The following is a 16,293-nucleotide window of genomic DNA, read 5'->3' on the forward strand; positions in this document are numbered from 1 at the left end:
CAATCCTGTCAGGGACTCCTTCCCCATGACGTCATCTAAATTTAATCACCCCCAAAGGCCCACCTGCAGACACCACCATACTGAGACTTGGAACCCTGATGAATCCCAGAATTTGGGTGGTAGGAAGCACACTCAGTTGGTGGGATAGTAGGAAAAATGAAAGGGCACAGCAGCAAAGCATGCTGGGCATTGGGGAATCTCTATGCTGCATCTACATTGAAAGGAAACATACATTCCCTGTGCTGTCTGCCAGCCTATCATACAGCAACCATCTGCCTTTGTGTTCTCCATGTCCAGCCCCTTTTGTTCCTGCTGCTGCTCTAATGGTTTCTCACTGCCTCTTTCTCTGGTTTCCTCTCTGTTGCTACCATAAATGCTTTGATCAAAAGCCCTTTAGGAAAGGTTTTCTTTCGTTTGCTTGTTTGTGTGTTAAATTTTACAAGGAAGTCAGGACAGGTACTGGAAGAATCCATGGGAAAATGCCACTTGCTGCCTCTCCACTCCCAGCCTGGCTAGCTGATAGAGGCTAGGGCTACCTGCCCTAGGGGATGGTGCTGCCCATAGTGGGTTACCCTCTTTCACATCAGTCAAGACAATGCCTCACAGACAGGCCCATGGGCCAGTCTGATCTTGACAGACCTCAATTAGAAGTCCCTCCTTGGGCAACACTAGGCTATGTCAAGTGGACAGATGAAGCTGAGCAGGAGGGCAACTTTCCAGAATGACTTTGGTTTTGGAAGAGTTTGATCACGTGTCCTTTAGAAGACTATCAAATCACCTGCTAAGCATTGTAGTTAGCAACAGGCCAAGTGAACTGAACCGCGCCTCCTGATAGGAGCCTGTTTTTATCTGTGCTGGATGGCAGTGATGGTTAATTTTAGAAGGAAACCATGATGTGCTTAAGGGCGACACAAAATCATCTTCTTTAAGACCCAGTGATCATTGTTTTATGGCATCAACTTGACTTAATTAAAAAAAAAACTTCTAGGGCATTAGACACACACGTGTGTGTGAACGTGCGTGTATGGGGGTGTAAAGGATGTTTTCAGAGAGGATTAACTGAGAATGGAAGCCCCACCCCCACACACTCAGTCTTTCATGTGCCAACATGAGGTTTGGGTTAAAATAGAGGACAAGAGATAAGACAAAACTTAGCAACCTTGGCCGAGGTGTGGCCCAGTCGTTTGCCCATCTTTTTCTGCTGCAAGGTAGCCTGACAAGTCAGAAAGATGTGAACTCTTCCTGAGGGAAACACATACACACACAGACCCCGCCACCCCAAATTCTCACAGCAGGCAGAAGTGGCCAGATGGAGTTTCAATAGGGCCTCACCTGTCCTGGGAAGGTGAGACAGCTGCTGATCTTCTGCCTCTAGTGTCCTTGTTTGGCGAGCTGCATCATAAAAGCCAGGCTTTATGGCCACCTTGCCATTTATTCACACCCTGAGAAGCTTGACCTTAAGCCAGCAAACTCCAGGTTGAAGCCCTTTACAGCACCAGAGACAGGATGGCTTCTCTGCCCCTCTAGGACCTGAGGAGCCAGAAGTTGGTGGGTGGCGGTATCCTAGGTTTGGTTTCTCTGATTTTCTTGTCCTTTGAGTCATATTGGACCCTGTGATCATTTGCTCTTTTCTTCAAAGAAAGCTTCTCGTTGGTGGCCTTGGTTTAGTGAACAGAGGGTATTGGGCTGTTGGTACTGTCTCCTACCTGTTTCCTGTTGGTGATGGATGGGCAGGGTCTTGGGGGGGTGCAGAGAATGCCTGTCCCCAATACCCAGTGGTGCTTGAACATATTGAGTCCCCTTGAGTGGTGAGAGCCCTCAGAGGTGACCGACACAATGAGCCCTCAGCCCAGCCACCTGGAAGTGACTCTCCTAAGAGGCCACGTAGAGGGAGGCATGGAGCAGACAGTTCTCTAGGTACCGACATGCGATGCCAGCTTACTCTAGATGGGAGAACTTGTGGGTAGAGAGGGTAGTGGCTTGACTGGTTCTTGAGTAAAGAGTAGCGTTACAAAAGGTTTCTGAAAATCTGCCCCGAGGGAGGACTGGCCTGGTGAGAAGCTGGTCTGGTCTCATTGGATCTGACACAGGCCAGCCCAGAAGAAACCTGATCTTCCTCTTCAGTCACCTATTGGTTCAAGCTTCAGAAATGTCACTATACTCAGGAGACCCTTCCCCAGCTCAATACTGAGATCTGGCCCCAAGACTCCCTCGATCGAATGAGGCTTACAGTTCCCCCTGACTGCTCTGTGGATAAGGATGGTGGCCCAGAGGAGCGGTACCCGAGTGTCTGCACGTTCCCTGTCTGTCACCCTTGCCTGTGTCCACACACTGTGTGTCTAGAACATAGGACATACCGAGAGCTGGAGTCCCCTGTTCACAGCCCACCTTTCTCTGCCCTTCGCAGGATGACTTCCTTCTGATACATTATGACAAGGGGCCTTGTCGCAACAAGTTGGGCCACTCCCGGGCATCAGTGATCTGGCATCGGACACAGGTAGCAGGCTGTTTACCTTGAACTTTGAGCTCAAGAAAACGTGTGTGTGTGTGTGTGTGTGTGTGTGTGTGTGTGTGTGTGTGCTAGAAGACTTTCTAGTGATGCTAATGGCCCTGGCACAGTGTTTGAATATGTGCACATCGGTGTCTAATATCAGACCTGTTACTTGCACAAGAATCCTGACTTTGGCCTTGACCAGACCTGCCTGCTGACCATATTGTTACTCTTGGTCCTTGGTGAAAAGCTGTTTCGAGCTGTCCTGAGAGAGGCAAGCAAGTTGCTAGCATAAAAGGATGATGGGGAAGTAAGGGAACATCTCTGCTGTCTGAAGAGCCTGTAAATAGCCTTAGGGTCAGCTGATTCTGCAGTGTTGAATTCCATGTGGAGGGGTGTTTAGTGCCTGTGTGCCAACCACGTCTGTAAGACGTTCCTCTATGTACCCTACCTTCTATTAAGTGCCAAGGGAAGAGATGAACCAGCAGACTCCCCCGTGACATAAAGAAGCTATGGAGTGAGAGATGCAGAAGGACTCTAAGATGACGTGGTGGGGAGGTTCCTTGTGTGTTAGTGCTACTTCTGAGTGTCAGGGAGTAAGCTTGTGTATAGAGGGACAGGGCAGAGAAGACGGGGCAAGTGAACTGCTTGGTTTGTGAAGGACAGGACCATGTGGATTGTGAGACAGGGAGTATGGGGTTAGTCTGGGAGATTAGCAAGGCCACATCTCCAAGGGCTTTGCCAGACATGGATTTGATTTACACTGAAGTTGGGAGCTACAAAGGGTTAGGGGAGTGGAGTCAGCTTTACTCCCGGTTGCCGTGGAAGGGGCTTCTTTCCCAGGCTTTCCCAGGAGCTCTCTGAGGTCGCTGAGCCAGTCCATCTAAAGACAGAGGGCCGGTAACCTAGAGCTGGGAGTAGGTCTAACTGTAACTTCATTTCCTTGCGCTCCTAGCTCCAGGTTGATGGGGGAAGGAAGCCCGTGAGTGTGAGTGTCTGCGGCAGAGCTGAGGGGATTCCCTGGAAAGTGTTATCTAGAAGCAGACAACCAACTGCTGGCCAGGCCTGATGCCCCCTACCCATTCCCTGGTCGTTATAGTGCGTGAGTTGCTGTGGGGTTCTGTGCTTTTTAAACAGCATCATCTCAAAGCATCTATGCCAGTGGATGGCAGAGGTGTCACCTGCAATAGCAGAGTTGTCCTCATTAGGATGAATGCTGATATATGGTGTACTGCATTTCAGAGACACGCTGGCCATGGGAAAGGGAGCACAAGACATCAGAAGTTAGACCTGGATTGAAACAAATGAAGAGCAGTGAGCAAACCAGGGCTCAGGATAAGGAAGGTCATCCCAGCAGTGACCTGACTGTGTGACGTAGCAGGGGCAAAGGGCAGATGTGTGTCTGTCTACGAGGGAGATCGTGTCCCAAGGTTTCTCTACCCACATACTTTGTGCATTTGCCCACAAGGCTAGGCCCTGTGCTAAGTCCCCGTAGCTTTCAGTTTTATCCAAACCCAACACACCGTGGCGTGCTCATGGCCCCCAAAGACCCCTTTATTCTTGTGGCTTGCCTGGCTCGGTGGCTTGCCTGGAGAGGCCCTGTTCCCCTGCCAGCCTTCCTGTTCTGGATCCAGTTGCACCTCCCCCATTTCCTCTCTGGACAGGTTCCCTGCCTTAGCTCTGCTTCTACAGATTTGTTAATGACACTGAGAGACAGAGGTTTATCATCTGTCATCAATAGGCTGGTGACACTTTTATTGGGTGTTTACAGAGTCTAGACTAAGTAGGGACCTGGGTTCACATGTTCCTTGTGCTTAGGGGCTTGGCCCAAAACCTCCCAAGCTCTCCTGCATCTGCTTAGCCTTGGTCTTCATTACCCATGGATCTCTGTTTCCTGCCCACACCCAGCTCTGAGATTCCACCTGTACTCCGTGCAGCTCATTTAGGCCTTAGGTCCGACTTGAATAACGTGACGTCCCCTTCCATCCCTTAGGAACAGGCTGCACCCACACCATTCCTGTCGCTCCAACATCTGCCTTCCCCTCTGGACACTGCATCTGTCTTTCCTCTTGTAGGACATCAGCCTGTCCTTGATGCAAGGGTTTGCTCATCCGTGTAACCTCAGTGCCCTGTTCCTTTTCCCAGAGTAGAGAGATACTCTGCATATGGAATGTAACGGGATCAGACATGGCCTGGGAAGGGAGAGAGTGGGCACCGTGGCGTAGACTAAGGCTGACCCTGGATACCCACAAGTTTTAGAGCCTCAGGAGAAAATGCTCCGCGGTCTCACTTAAAGATCTCCATACCACATGTAGCATCATCTCCCCCTCTACAAAGCAGGCTGGAAGCCTCACAACAGCCCGAGGCCCCCTCCTGCCCCTCTCTTCCACTTGCATTCCTTCCTTCCATTTCGAAAACCTGCTCCTGTCTTGTCTCCCATATAGTCTTGTCTCTAAAGCACCCTGCACATAGCATGTCTTCAGTCTTAAGCTGGGGATTTTGACTTCGATTTGACAGGCTCCCGCAGGTAGGCACATGCAATACTCTTATCCTGGCGGGCATCTCAGCACCCACTATCTACTTCTGCACCAACTAAAGTCCTGACATTAACCCACCCACCCTGCAAATGAGTCAGGTGATTTCCGTTGCCACAGACGAAGCCACTGCAGAGAACTTCACAAGAGTCGGGATTCTGGGAATGCTTCTGTCTGTGGCTGGGGGTCCTGCTCAACTCAGATCTCTGTGGCATTTATGGTCAACATCAAGTCTAGCAAACTGTGGCCACAGTATTTGAGGGTGTTGTCCTTGGTGTATGGTGATTTTGTGGGTTCCTGCTTCCTTACTTTTCTTTGTTATAAAGTTTTGTAGCATCATTCTAGCAGACTTGGGGGCTTTGCTCTTTGGAGACATTACAGCTAGTTTTTATCAGTTTTCTGAGTATAAAGCGTTGCATGCTACATTTTACTCAGCCCCCACTGTCAAATGCTCCCTCCATTCCAACACACTTGCATGCTGTGAATGAGAAAATGTCTCCCCACTAGAGCAAAGCTCATCTTTCATCCTGGCAGGTGTCTGCCAGGAGAGTCCTATCCAAGCTCCCGTTCCTCTGTGAGCAGCAAAGAGAGACTTTTCCACTCCAGTCTAGTCCAGCCAGGAAGCTCAGTTCAGGCCATTGGGCCAGCCGGTTTTCAACTGTGCATTCCCTTGTGCATGAGAGGCTATGAGCCAGGTCCTGCCCACCCCCCACCCCTGGGTGAAGGGCTGGGGTTCCTGCAGAGCTGCCTGACACTAGGCTGAGCATCTGAGGCTGGAACAATATGGACCTTTAGAAAAGCACATTGTGTCATAGATCTTGCATCTGTACCACAAGAACACGGAGACCTGGATGCAGAGGCATGCACCTATGGTCCCAGCAGACTACAAGGGAGTGGAGACAGGGTCTTGCTGGCCACAGTCTAGCCAAATCTCTGAGTTCCCGTTAAGGGAGAGACCCTATCTCCAAAAATAAAAATAAAAGTTGGAGTGTCACTGAGGAAAACACCCAACGTTGGCTAACACACACGTGTACACACACCCACACGATTGTGCACACAGATAAATAAACTTTTAAAAATGAGAATCCTGGACTGGAATTTAATCCAGAGACTCAGTGAGACTCCATCATCTCAGGCCTAGTTTTGCTCCCTCAGTGAAGTCTAAGGACCTCACTCACCTTTCCATAGCTTTGATTTGGACTTGGTCTTCCCAAGTTTGAATGCCGTTTGGAGTCTCTGGGAAGACCGTTGGCCACGTGCTGTTTCTCTGCTCAGTGGACCATCCCAGGACATCTGTTAGAAGGGGGACTTGACATGGTCACAAAGCTTGTGTTCTTTCTAATCTATCAGCATTGGCTTATCAAACTCACGTGGAGCCGTGTTGTCTGGCAGCTCATTGCTTTCCAAAGCTGATGTCAGCTTGTGTGTAGTGACGCTCTCGGGAGCCTTGGCCCATCTCTCTATCACCCACATGCTCTAGGGCCTGACCATCATGTCCTGATGCGTTTATCTAATTATTCTTTATCAATAAAAGCTCGGGAGTCAGATATTGGGATAAGAACCGGAATGGCCAGAGAGGCGGCAGAGAAGTGACCAGTAACCCCCTGTCTCTGTCGTTCCTCTGTAAGGGCAGCATCATTCCTAAGTGCTGAGACATCTCTCCAGCTCCCACGGTCTTCATGTGATTTTTCACACATCACCTGACCTGATTGGTGTGATCCCGCCTCCAGCATTATGCTTATCCAATGAGCTTCCTGGCTGTGGCTCAGCGTCTTATTTATCAGTACACTGTGATGTCTTGCATCACGTGTGATCTTTTTTATAAGTGTGGGCATGCACTGCATGGGTGCACTGTGGTGTATGTATATATGTGTGTGATTTGTTTCCGGGAAAGATTCTAGTGAAGGAGTTCTTTCCTTCCTATGTGTTTGACGCTTTACAGTAGAGTGGGTCTTAGAGATTATTTGTTTATTCCAAAGTTGAGAAAGCAGACTTGGAGAAGTCGTGTATTTATCATCTTGAACACTAGGTGGCAGTCGAACTCCATATTTAGCTTTCAGTAGGCTGAGTGTGACTGATCTAAGCAAGGCTAGGGAAAAGAAGACCCTGTTCATTTGAAACAGTCCCACTGGCTGGTGTAGATGTCAGCAGGCCTTCATTTGGGCTTTATACCTGGGGGGGAGGGGGGAGGGAAAACGAGTTTTCAAAAAATCAAAATATAGCCGGGCAGTGGCAGTGCACACCCTTAACCCCAGCACTACAGAGGTAGAAACAGGTAGATCTCTATGAGTTCAAGGTCAGTCTGGTCTACAGAGAGAGAGAGAGAGTTCTGGGACAGCCAGGGCAACACAGAGAAACCTTGTCTGGAAAAAAAAACTAACTAAATAAATGTTAATAATAATAAAAATATTTAACAGTCCACGTTAGGTTTTAAAATCCGAAAGGTAAGGGTAGTTCAATGTAATGTCTGATGTTCCACGTCCGTGACATTCTAGTTCCCCCATTTGAAGGGTCTTGTCCTTGCCCTCTTAGACACTAAACCTTCCGGACATCTTTGTCTTCTCAGCCATTTCCTGTCCTCTAACAAGGTAGGCCTCTACTTCTTAGATGACCTTTAACTGAAACTAACCCACTTCCTGTATGAGCCTTTAATGAAATCTTCGCCTTTCTATTAGACAGTGTTCTGCTGGAGTGTCAGATATCTGTGGGTTTGTAATAGCTAACCATCGTCTACCAAACACTGGTTGCTCGGGGGCGGGGAGAAATCAGTAATTAGCTGAATACATAGAAAAGTGGATGGGGGTGGAACTCATGACGAGAAAGGAGTACAAGTAAATGCACCAATGGTTGGTTGGATAGGCAGGGGGAGAGAGGAGGCCGGGGCTGATGGTTAAAGATGTAACGAATAAATGACTGTGTAGATGGTGTCTGGATGCATGTGTGGCTCCGTGGAGGGGATGCATGGCCATGTAGATGGCGTCTGGATGCACACGTGGCTCCGTGGAGGGGTGGAGGGGATGAATGACTGTGTAGATGGTGTCTGGATGCATGCATGGTTCCGTGGAGGGGTGGAGGGGATGCATGACTGTGTAGATGGTGTCTGGATGCATGTGTGGCTCTGTGGAGGAGTGGAGGGGATGAATGACTGTGTAGATGGTGTCTGAATGCATGCGTGGCTCCGTGGAGGGGTGGAGGGAATGAATGACTGTGTAGATGGTGTCTGGATGCACATGTGACTCTGTGGAGTGGTGGAGGGGTGAGTGTGTGAATGAAGACGCAGACGGATGGGTAGCTAGCTGACTAGTTGAATACAAAGGATGGATAGCTATGTGGATGGACAGACTAAATGGTGGGCCTGTGGATGGAGAGATAGAAGCATGATCGGATGTGTGGATGAAGTGGTGGGTGGGGCTGCAGCTTAAACTTCAGCTGTGGAACTACAAACCAGCGCCCTCACCTCTCCTCTCTGTTTCCCTTCTAGGTGGTGGGAATCTTTGCTGGATTTGGGCTCCTGCTCCTTGTGGCCTCCCCTTTTTTGCTCCTGGCCACACCCTTTGTACTTTGCTGCAAGTGTAAGTGCAGTAAAGGTGATGATGATCCGCTGCCCACCTAGAGGACAGTGTGATGCTGGGACAGATCCCTGCCTCGGGACGTGTGGCCCCCTAACCCCCCTACCCCTCCCTCACTAAACATGTTTCTTGCCTTATGTGCCCCATTGAGCTTCAGTGTCCGGCTTCCTGCAGAGATTTCAGGGATGATGTCAGCCAGTGGGCAGAGGCCTCGGGTGTGGTCTCCTCCAGGTTGTGGGGGAGGCAAGGCAGAAGTGGATGGGGCGCATCCTGCAGAGTTCTTCTGTGTCTGCAGACCTGACCTGAGGTGGCATCAGCCGCACATCAGGCAGTTTCATCCCCCTGGCCTTAGACTGGGACTGTCCCGCGGGAGCTTAGGAGACCCACTCAGACGAAGGGACGCCTTGGCTTCAAGATGGCACCGTGTTGTCAGGAGAAGTCTTCAAGACTTAGGACTCTCTTCAGCCAGCACCTGATTATCTGACTTGAGAAAATCTGTTTGTGAACTGTTTTTACTCCTAAAGGCATTTAGTAAAATCCTTTTTAGAAGGCTTTCCCCCCCCCCTTTCTGTCCACTGAATAGTGAAAATCAACAAGGTGCGTCAAAACCATCCTATGCCTTTTCTGAAATGTGCATTTTATGAAGTTATAGGTAAGCGACTTTCCTGGCCTGACCACTTCTTTCAGGAGCTACAGAAAGCCTTATGCACACTTTGTGTTTCCTCTTGGAACCCGCTGTCACGACTGTTTGAATGCTGTGAGCTGTGTCCTGTGACCCACACGGGCTCCCTGTTGTCGGGTTTCTTTGAAGATGCTGACACTCTCAAGGGGTCGTCTCCAGCTTAACATCACGCCCCTCCGACCCTCTCCCCGTCCTCCAGTGCAGCTCACAGGGCCCATTCCTTCTCCCAGGTGGCAGCAAACACCTTGGAGTATCTCCAAACCAGGTGTTTTACTCTGAATGCCTGGGCTTCCACTCCTTGCCCCACTTAGCAGGTTGGTGAGGCGACGAGGAGGGTTCGCACCATCCCTCCCTGGGCAACCCTGAGAAGTTGGGTGGGAACGCTCTGAAGTCTTTGCACTGTTCAGATGCTTTAGGTAATTTGAAAAACCATGTGACTCATAGGACACAGACCCAACCCTATAGTTAACCAGTGTGTTCTTGCTAGGAAAAAAATAAAACACATAAAGAAAAAATGGAAGGAAGGAAGGAAGGAAGGAAGGAAGGAAGGAAGGAAGGAAGGAAGGAAGGAAAAGGAAAAGAAAGAAAGAACTCTTCTGTTTCACTTAATTATTCTGCCGTGGGGAGTGAGTTTGCAATTTGGTCCTTCTGGGGGCTGTGTGTTCCCATGTCAACAAGTGTAAGGTAGTAAGACCCAGGCACTCCACTGATGGACTCCAAAAATAGCAGAGAGAGTGCTTTCTTTCAGAATTGACTTTCAGAGCCCACCATGCTTCCCAGGAGCAGGGTGGAGCTGTAGAGGTTCACAGAGGATGGTGGTCTAAAGGCTTACTGAACATCCTACAAAGAAGTAAAGCAGACCCGGAGTCCTGTCACCTCAGCCCTTGTTCTCATAAGCCCATGGCCTCCTTAGTGACTGTCTGTGTGACTCTGCACTTCTGGGCCAATGTCAAGTCCTAGCAGCCACTGCCTGTCCAGGAGTGACTTCGTTTTCTTTCTTTTTAACTGCCGGTGAGTGAGGTAGGACAACCACTGGCTGATATTGATTTTTCTTTATTAAGCTAAAGTTGTTTAGAAGCTCGGTCCTCTTCAAAACCGTGCTCAGAAAGTCGTCCTGTAGTTGAAATGAAAAAGTTCACTAGCCAGGTGTGACCTCTGAGACTTTCATTCTGGGTGAAGCCTGGCCTTGAGCCTCTGTGGTTGGGAACAAGGGGGCAAGGTGGCCTGGCTCTTCTGGAAAGGACTGACGATTTTATGTGAGTCTGTGGCTGGATTCAAGACCTCAAGCCTGGAATTTGTATGTGAAACCATCCGGCCACCACCCTTTAAAATGCTTCTCAGAGGTGGCAGCCAGCCTGGGTTTCACAAGACCACGATCCTTCCCACCCTGCCTTGACCACCACTGTCTGTCTCATTGTTTGGTGGCTTTCATCCTTGCAGTGGGAGCAGCGGCCTTCTAGGAGACTGTGTTTCCAGAACGCAGCTCAGGCTCCCTAATCAAAGATGGAGTCACTTTGTATCTGGGAGACTTCTGAAAGTTCACACACCTCTGTGACCCCACCTACTTACACTTCAGCCCACAGTGGTCTTCCCAAGCGCATGACTGGACGCAGGCAGGAACCATAGAGATGCTGGGGCTGACCACGTCTGGACAGAGGATCCCTGTCTGCCGTGAGCCTTTGTATCAAGCATACTTGCTCAGCTGGATTTAGTAATAAAAACTAACTCGTCCACTCCCTCTAGAAACACCAGCAAGATCACACTGAAATATATAGACTTGCATTGTTCCCTATGGGAGTCCTTTTAGTAGAGACTTCCACGCCCGTTTACTATGGACACTCAGCTTGAACCATGTGTGATGTAAAAATGCACGTGGAACAGTGACGATGCCCTCCCCCAGATGCAACTGGTCTTGCTGTAAGTCCTGAGTAGCCTGAAGTGCTCTGTGATGATAGTAACATTTCTGTTGCTCAGTGTGGTTGGTCAGAACTGAAAATGAAGTTCACTGAGACGGACCACTTTCCTGATGGAAAAAGACTATTCAGGCCTGAGCTTGTGGAAGAGACTCTTAGTGACAGGCTGTGGGGCTCTCTAGTAGGGTTCCACTGAGGGCCTGCTGGCCTGTGGGTTATCTGAGGCCATTGAGTGGCTGACTCTGCCACAGTCTTACTGGGGGTACTAATCCCTGCCAAGCTCAGCCCTGCAGCCCATAGCTTCACAGACTCCCCAGGGTGATGCCTTCAGAGGCAGTCATGGTCGGTGTTCATGGAGGACAGAGAACCAGCTCCTTGGGACAAAGATTTGGATTCCATGAATTATGGCCCACCTCACCACCTGGGAGTAGCTCAGACTGTGAAACCAACACCTACCCCACTTTGATATCTTATCTTGAAGAGAACAAATCCTCTCTACAATGTATTGTTCCATAAAACAGGTGTAAGACCCTGGCCAGGTTCCCCATTGAATACAATCCCTGGGGAGGAAGCCTTGTCAGCCTTGAACAGCTGGCTTAAAGATGAATTTATCTTTTCCATTGGTCTTAGAAAAGGGAGAGGTTATTTCACGAATTCGAAGTGTTTCCTTTGGTAGCCTTTAAAAATTAGGGGAATGGAGAGAATGAGGGAGGGTTTATTTTGTGTACTTCCCAGAGTCCCACAGATAGATAAACACACCTGCGAATATATATATGTAAATCACAATGAAATCTTCAAGGGAAACCACTTTGCATGTATACAATTTCATGACGGTTTCCTTTAAAAAATAAAAATACCAAAGCTTGTTTCTCCCTCACAATGAACCCAAACCCTTATGAAGTTGAATGAGGTAAAGAGATTATAACTGACTGTCGCCAAAAAAAAAACTCAACCAGGAGGGAAGGGCTTATGTTCAAACAATTGCTGATGCCCCATGACTAGGAGAGCCCACTCTTGACAGTTAAAGCCCTACGATCTCTCCAGCCCTCCTGGCTTGTATAATCCTGTCTTCCAATGTCCCAAGACCCTCCAGTTAGGTGTAGCTGTGTGCCACGTGCCTGACTTTTCTTTGAGACTTTGCTAACTTTGCCTCGAGTGTATTTTAACCTTGTATAAAAACATGCATGTGTCAGTCATGTGCACGTGCACACGTATGCATTCTGTATTTGATGAATGGTTACGGTGAGACCAAACAAGCAAGCAAACAAACAAAAAAATTATATATGAGAAAATTGCGTTTGTGGTTTTGAAACGTGAGTACACTTCGTACCACTAACACTGTGATGTGTAAGAGCTGTTTGAATGCCTTTCCATGTTGTGATTTGTACTTTAGAACCCTATGGACACGTTGGATTTATAATTTCAATACATATTTTAAATGTATTGCGTCTTACGTCGTCTGTCTCCCCTTTCGAAGGGATTTCTTTTTAAAGATATTTTGGCTGGAATACAGGTGAATTTTTGTATAATCCCGCCTGGCTCCATCTTTTGTAACTGCTTCACTGACTGGCCTGAAGATTGGGTGCTGAGTATGGCGGGAGGTGGGAGGAAGAGGGGGAGGCAAGGAGGGAGAGAGGGGGTCTTGCCACTCGGAACACAGCATCTGTATTCGGAGACTGTTCATCTCTGCGACAAAATAGAAGCCACTGACAACTTCCTTCAGCTCATGGTTGGAGAGGGTGCCAGTCTTTTACAGTGGGGAATGGAGAGCAGAGTCCCTGGCAGCATAGCCCTGTGGCTGAGACTCTTTACGTCTCAACCAAGTAGAGCACAAGAGAGAGAGCTGCTGGCCTTCACTTGATTTTCCTGCTCCCTCCCCTTTCCTTCATTCTTGGATCTCAGCTGTGTCAGGATTTCTCCCTGCCTTGACAAGATCCCAACAAAAGCAACGAAGGGTGGGGAAGGATTTCTTCCAACTCACAGTTTGAGGGCTTTGTCAACCGGGGCATGGGGCAGCTGGTCACATAGCATCCACCCACAGTCAGCTGGTGGGGTTGGGGTGGGGAGGGAGGTGCGGGACGATGCTGAGACTCAGTTAGTTTTTTCCAAAAATTTGGTCCGTGGCCCACATCCATGATGAATCCTCCCTTTTTAGTTAAATCCTGGTAGAAACACCCTCATAGACACCCCCAGAGGTCTGTTTCTGTGGTGAGTCCATGGAGATTGACTACCACACCAGCCCATGAGATCCTGACTCCCACATTTAGGATGGATCTTTTCCTCTTAACCTGTGGAAATGCCTTCATAGACACCCTCAAAGGTGGGCTTCCCTAACGACGTAATAATGTCTCTTCATCCACAAGTTGACAATGTGGGCTAACGATTGCAGATTCTTTGGAGGAGCAGATGGGAAGCCCAAATGCCCTGGAACCTTCTGAGGACTGTAAGGAAGGCGCACACATCTCTGCTTCCTTGTGGTAGTAGCGTTTGACAGGTCTTGGACTTCTTTGGTGTCCATATCTATCATCATATTCTGCCTCCATTTTCCCCCAGTGCCTGCTCACCCCACCCCAGGGGCTTGTGATTGACATTGAGGGCCACACTGAGAAACTCAACTTGACCATCAGAGAGACCCTATTTGCTGATAAGGTCACACAGGCTCATGGGTTCCTGGGGTTCATCACTTGGCATATCTTAAGGTAATTTAATTCTGCCTTTAGCTGGCAGCGCGGTGCAGAGAACACTGCACAGCCAATCGCATACAAAGCTCATTGATTCAGCTAAGCTGGTGGACCAATGAACTTCTGGGACCGTTTATCTCTGTCCCATAACACTTATAGACACAGGCCCGTGTCTCTGGCGTTTGTGTGGGTGCTGGGGATCTGAACTCAGGTTCTCATACTTGTAACAATGGGCACTGTATGGGCTGAACCGTACCCCCAAGCCCCAGGTAACAAATTCTTAACTTCTGTTTACAGCAGATGAAGGACTCCAGGTTAGGTAGGTGGACTGCCTCCCATGAGAGACTCTCTGGGGATTTGGCTTGCAAAGTCTACCCAGCACACAGATCCTTAATCATAACTCGTTTGGGAATCCACAAAAGGACAAAAACCCGATTGTGCTCAGCTATTTGAGGAAAACCTTTCAGGGCCGAGAGAACGAGGTTGCCCAGAGCGGGATGCGCTCCTCTGCAGAACTCCTAAGGCATTGTGAGCGCACAATGGACGGTAAGTAATCACTGAAGGTTTTTATTAGCGACAAAGGAGCAATCAGAGCCGTGATGAAGCTTGCAGATGAGACTAAACTTGGAGTTATAACAAATACCAATTAGGAGAGAAAGACAATGAAAAGAGACCCCCCCCCCGCCCCCACCCCAGAGGGAAAGTTACAACAAAGCAAGTTTCCGTTTGGCAAAATAACAACCACACATGCACCTGCAGAGGGCCCGTATTGTGGGGAAAGCCCAGAGCGCTTACAGGGAGACCGCCCGGACACGGCATTCCTATGCCAGACACGAGTCAACAGGACGTTCGATAATGTCAAGCACGGGGTGCCGTCCGTGTTCATCACTGAAGAATCATTACTAGAGCCACCATATTTGGGTGCACTTTGGAAGCTGCGCGTGATGTTAACTGGTCAGGTCCTCTTCTGTTTCTTGTGGATACACCTTGGCTTCCTTGCAACTCCCCCGCCCCGTTCTTAGGATCTCCTCAAGGCTCTTCCACGTCTGCTGAAAGCCCTCGAAGACCTCCATGCACTTGGGTGACCGATTCACGTTCTTCACCTGTAAGACCCTCCCAAACAGGCACACTTACCCACGTATTGTTCAGGATGACCTGCAGCCCATGGGAAAGGACAAATAAAGTGTCAGGCAGTGTATCTGTCCCCTACAAGAGGGAGAAGCAGGAGGGCAGAGTGTGGGGCTACATCTCTGAATCACCCAAATATGTTGTCTGGCCTCTGCACTATGTTCCCCAAATACACAATGATTTTCTATCTTCTCTCCATCGGAATTTGACTTGAGGCCTGGGAAAGGCCTGAAGTACCCTCCCCCCCCCAAATCCTCTTGCCTCATATCTACGCTCATAGGTACAAGAAAGGAAAGCTCATGAAACATGTAAAACTAGGGTTCACGTTTTAGGTTTGCTCATGACAAGGAGGGGTTACTACATCCACTGCCATGGCTAGGCTTACGGTGGTGCGAGCCTACATCTAAGACTTCATATATCATGGGTAGACCAAGAACCAGACTCAGCTATCACCCGTCCCCACAGTGGCCCACTTTCTACAGCCGAGTTCCATCTCCTATAGATTCCAGGACCTCCCAGGACAGCACTAGGACCTAGGACCACGTGTTCAAGCACAATTGTGAGGTTCGTTTTATGCTCAAGCCATAAGGGATAAGGGATGCTAAGCCACTAGGGTGAAGGCTGAGGGCATCAGCTTGGCACGTAAGAGGAGGAAGTCGCATCTGCTTTGTCGAGAGTGGAGTGAAACCTTGCGATTCCTGATACTCGTGGAAAACTCAAATTCCGTCTGCTGTCTAGCCATTGTGTAAACCTGAGACTCCTCTGCCGGCACTTCAGGGGTCACTGCGGGTGATCAGAGGATGAAATTTGAAGATAATCACAAGATTTTCTCATAGAAATCTGCCCAAGGTCGAGGGCTAAGCAGGGGTCTGTGGGTGACTACACTGCCTTTGGAGAGCAGACCCAGCGCAGAGAGTACTTCTTTGAGGGGCAGCTAGGAAGGACAGGTTAAGAGGAATTAAATGGTGGTGGGGAAATGAGAAGACAGGAGAGGTTGAAGATGGAAGTTTGCCATGAGTTTGAGGCCAGCCGGGGCTATGCAGTGAGCTCTCAACCGGCAGAAACTCCAGAGTAAAACCTTGTCTCCAGAGAGAAAAGAGAGCAACGGGAAGATGCGAGTTAGGAAGGAAGAAAAGAAGATTGTGTGACAGGGAGTACTTAGAGCCCTTTTCCTGCTTTAAGTTTTTAAAAAATGATTTATTATTTGTATTTTATGTGCAGTGGCATTTTGCCTGTGTGTATGTCTGTGCGGGTGTGAGGTCCCCAGGAACTGGGGTTACAGACATGTGTGAGCG

At 49.1% G+C, this 16,293-nt stretch overlaps 1 protein-coding gene across 3 annotated transcripts in view; it reads left to right on the forward strand.

The window, feature by feature from the left end:
- Rnf144a (ring finger protein 144A) overlaps positions 1 to 12,718 on the forward strand; it is a 128,467-nt gene extending 115,749 nt beyond the window's left edge. For all 3 annotated transcript variants that reach the window (XM_048439810.3, XM_048439809.3, XM_048439808.3), the window contains 2 exons: positions 2,408 to 2,497; positions 8,507 to 12,718. In XM_048439810.3, the coding sequence (XP_048295767.3) occupies positions 2,408 to 2,497; positions 8,507 to 8,638 (222 nt within the window). In that variant the 3' untranslated portion in view covers positions 8,639 to 12,718. The remainder of the gene's footprint in view (positions 1 to 2,407; positions 2,498 to 8,506) is intronic.
- The last annotated feature ends 3,575 nt before the right edge of the window (positions 12,719 to 16,293 follow it).

Source organism: Myodes glareolus, chromosome 6, assembly GCF_982192425.1.
Source record: "Myodes glareolus chromosome 6, mMyoGla1.1, whole genome shotgun sequence".
Taxonomy (NCBI): Eukaryota; Metazoa; Chordata; class Mammalia; order Rodentia; family Cricetidae; genus Myodes; species Myodes glareolus.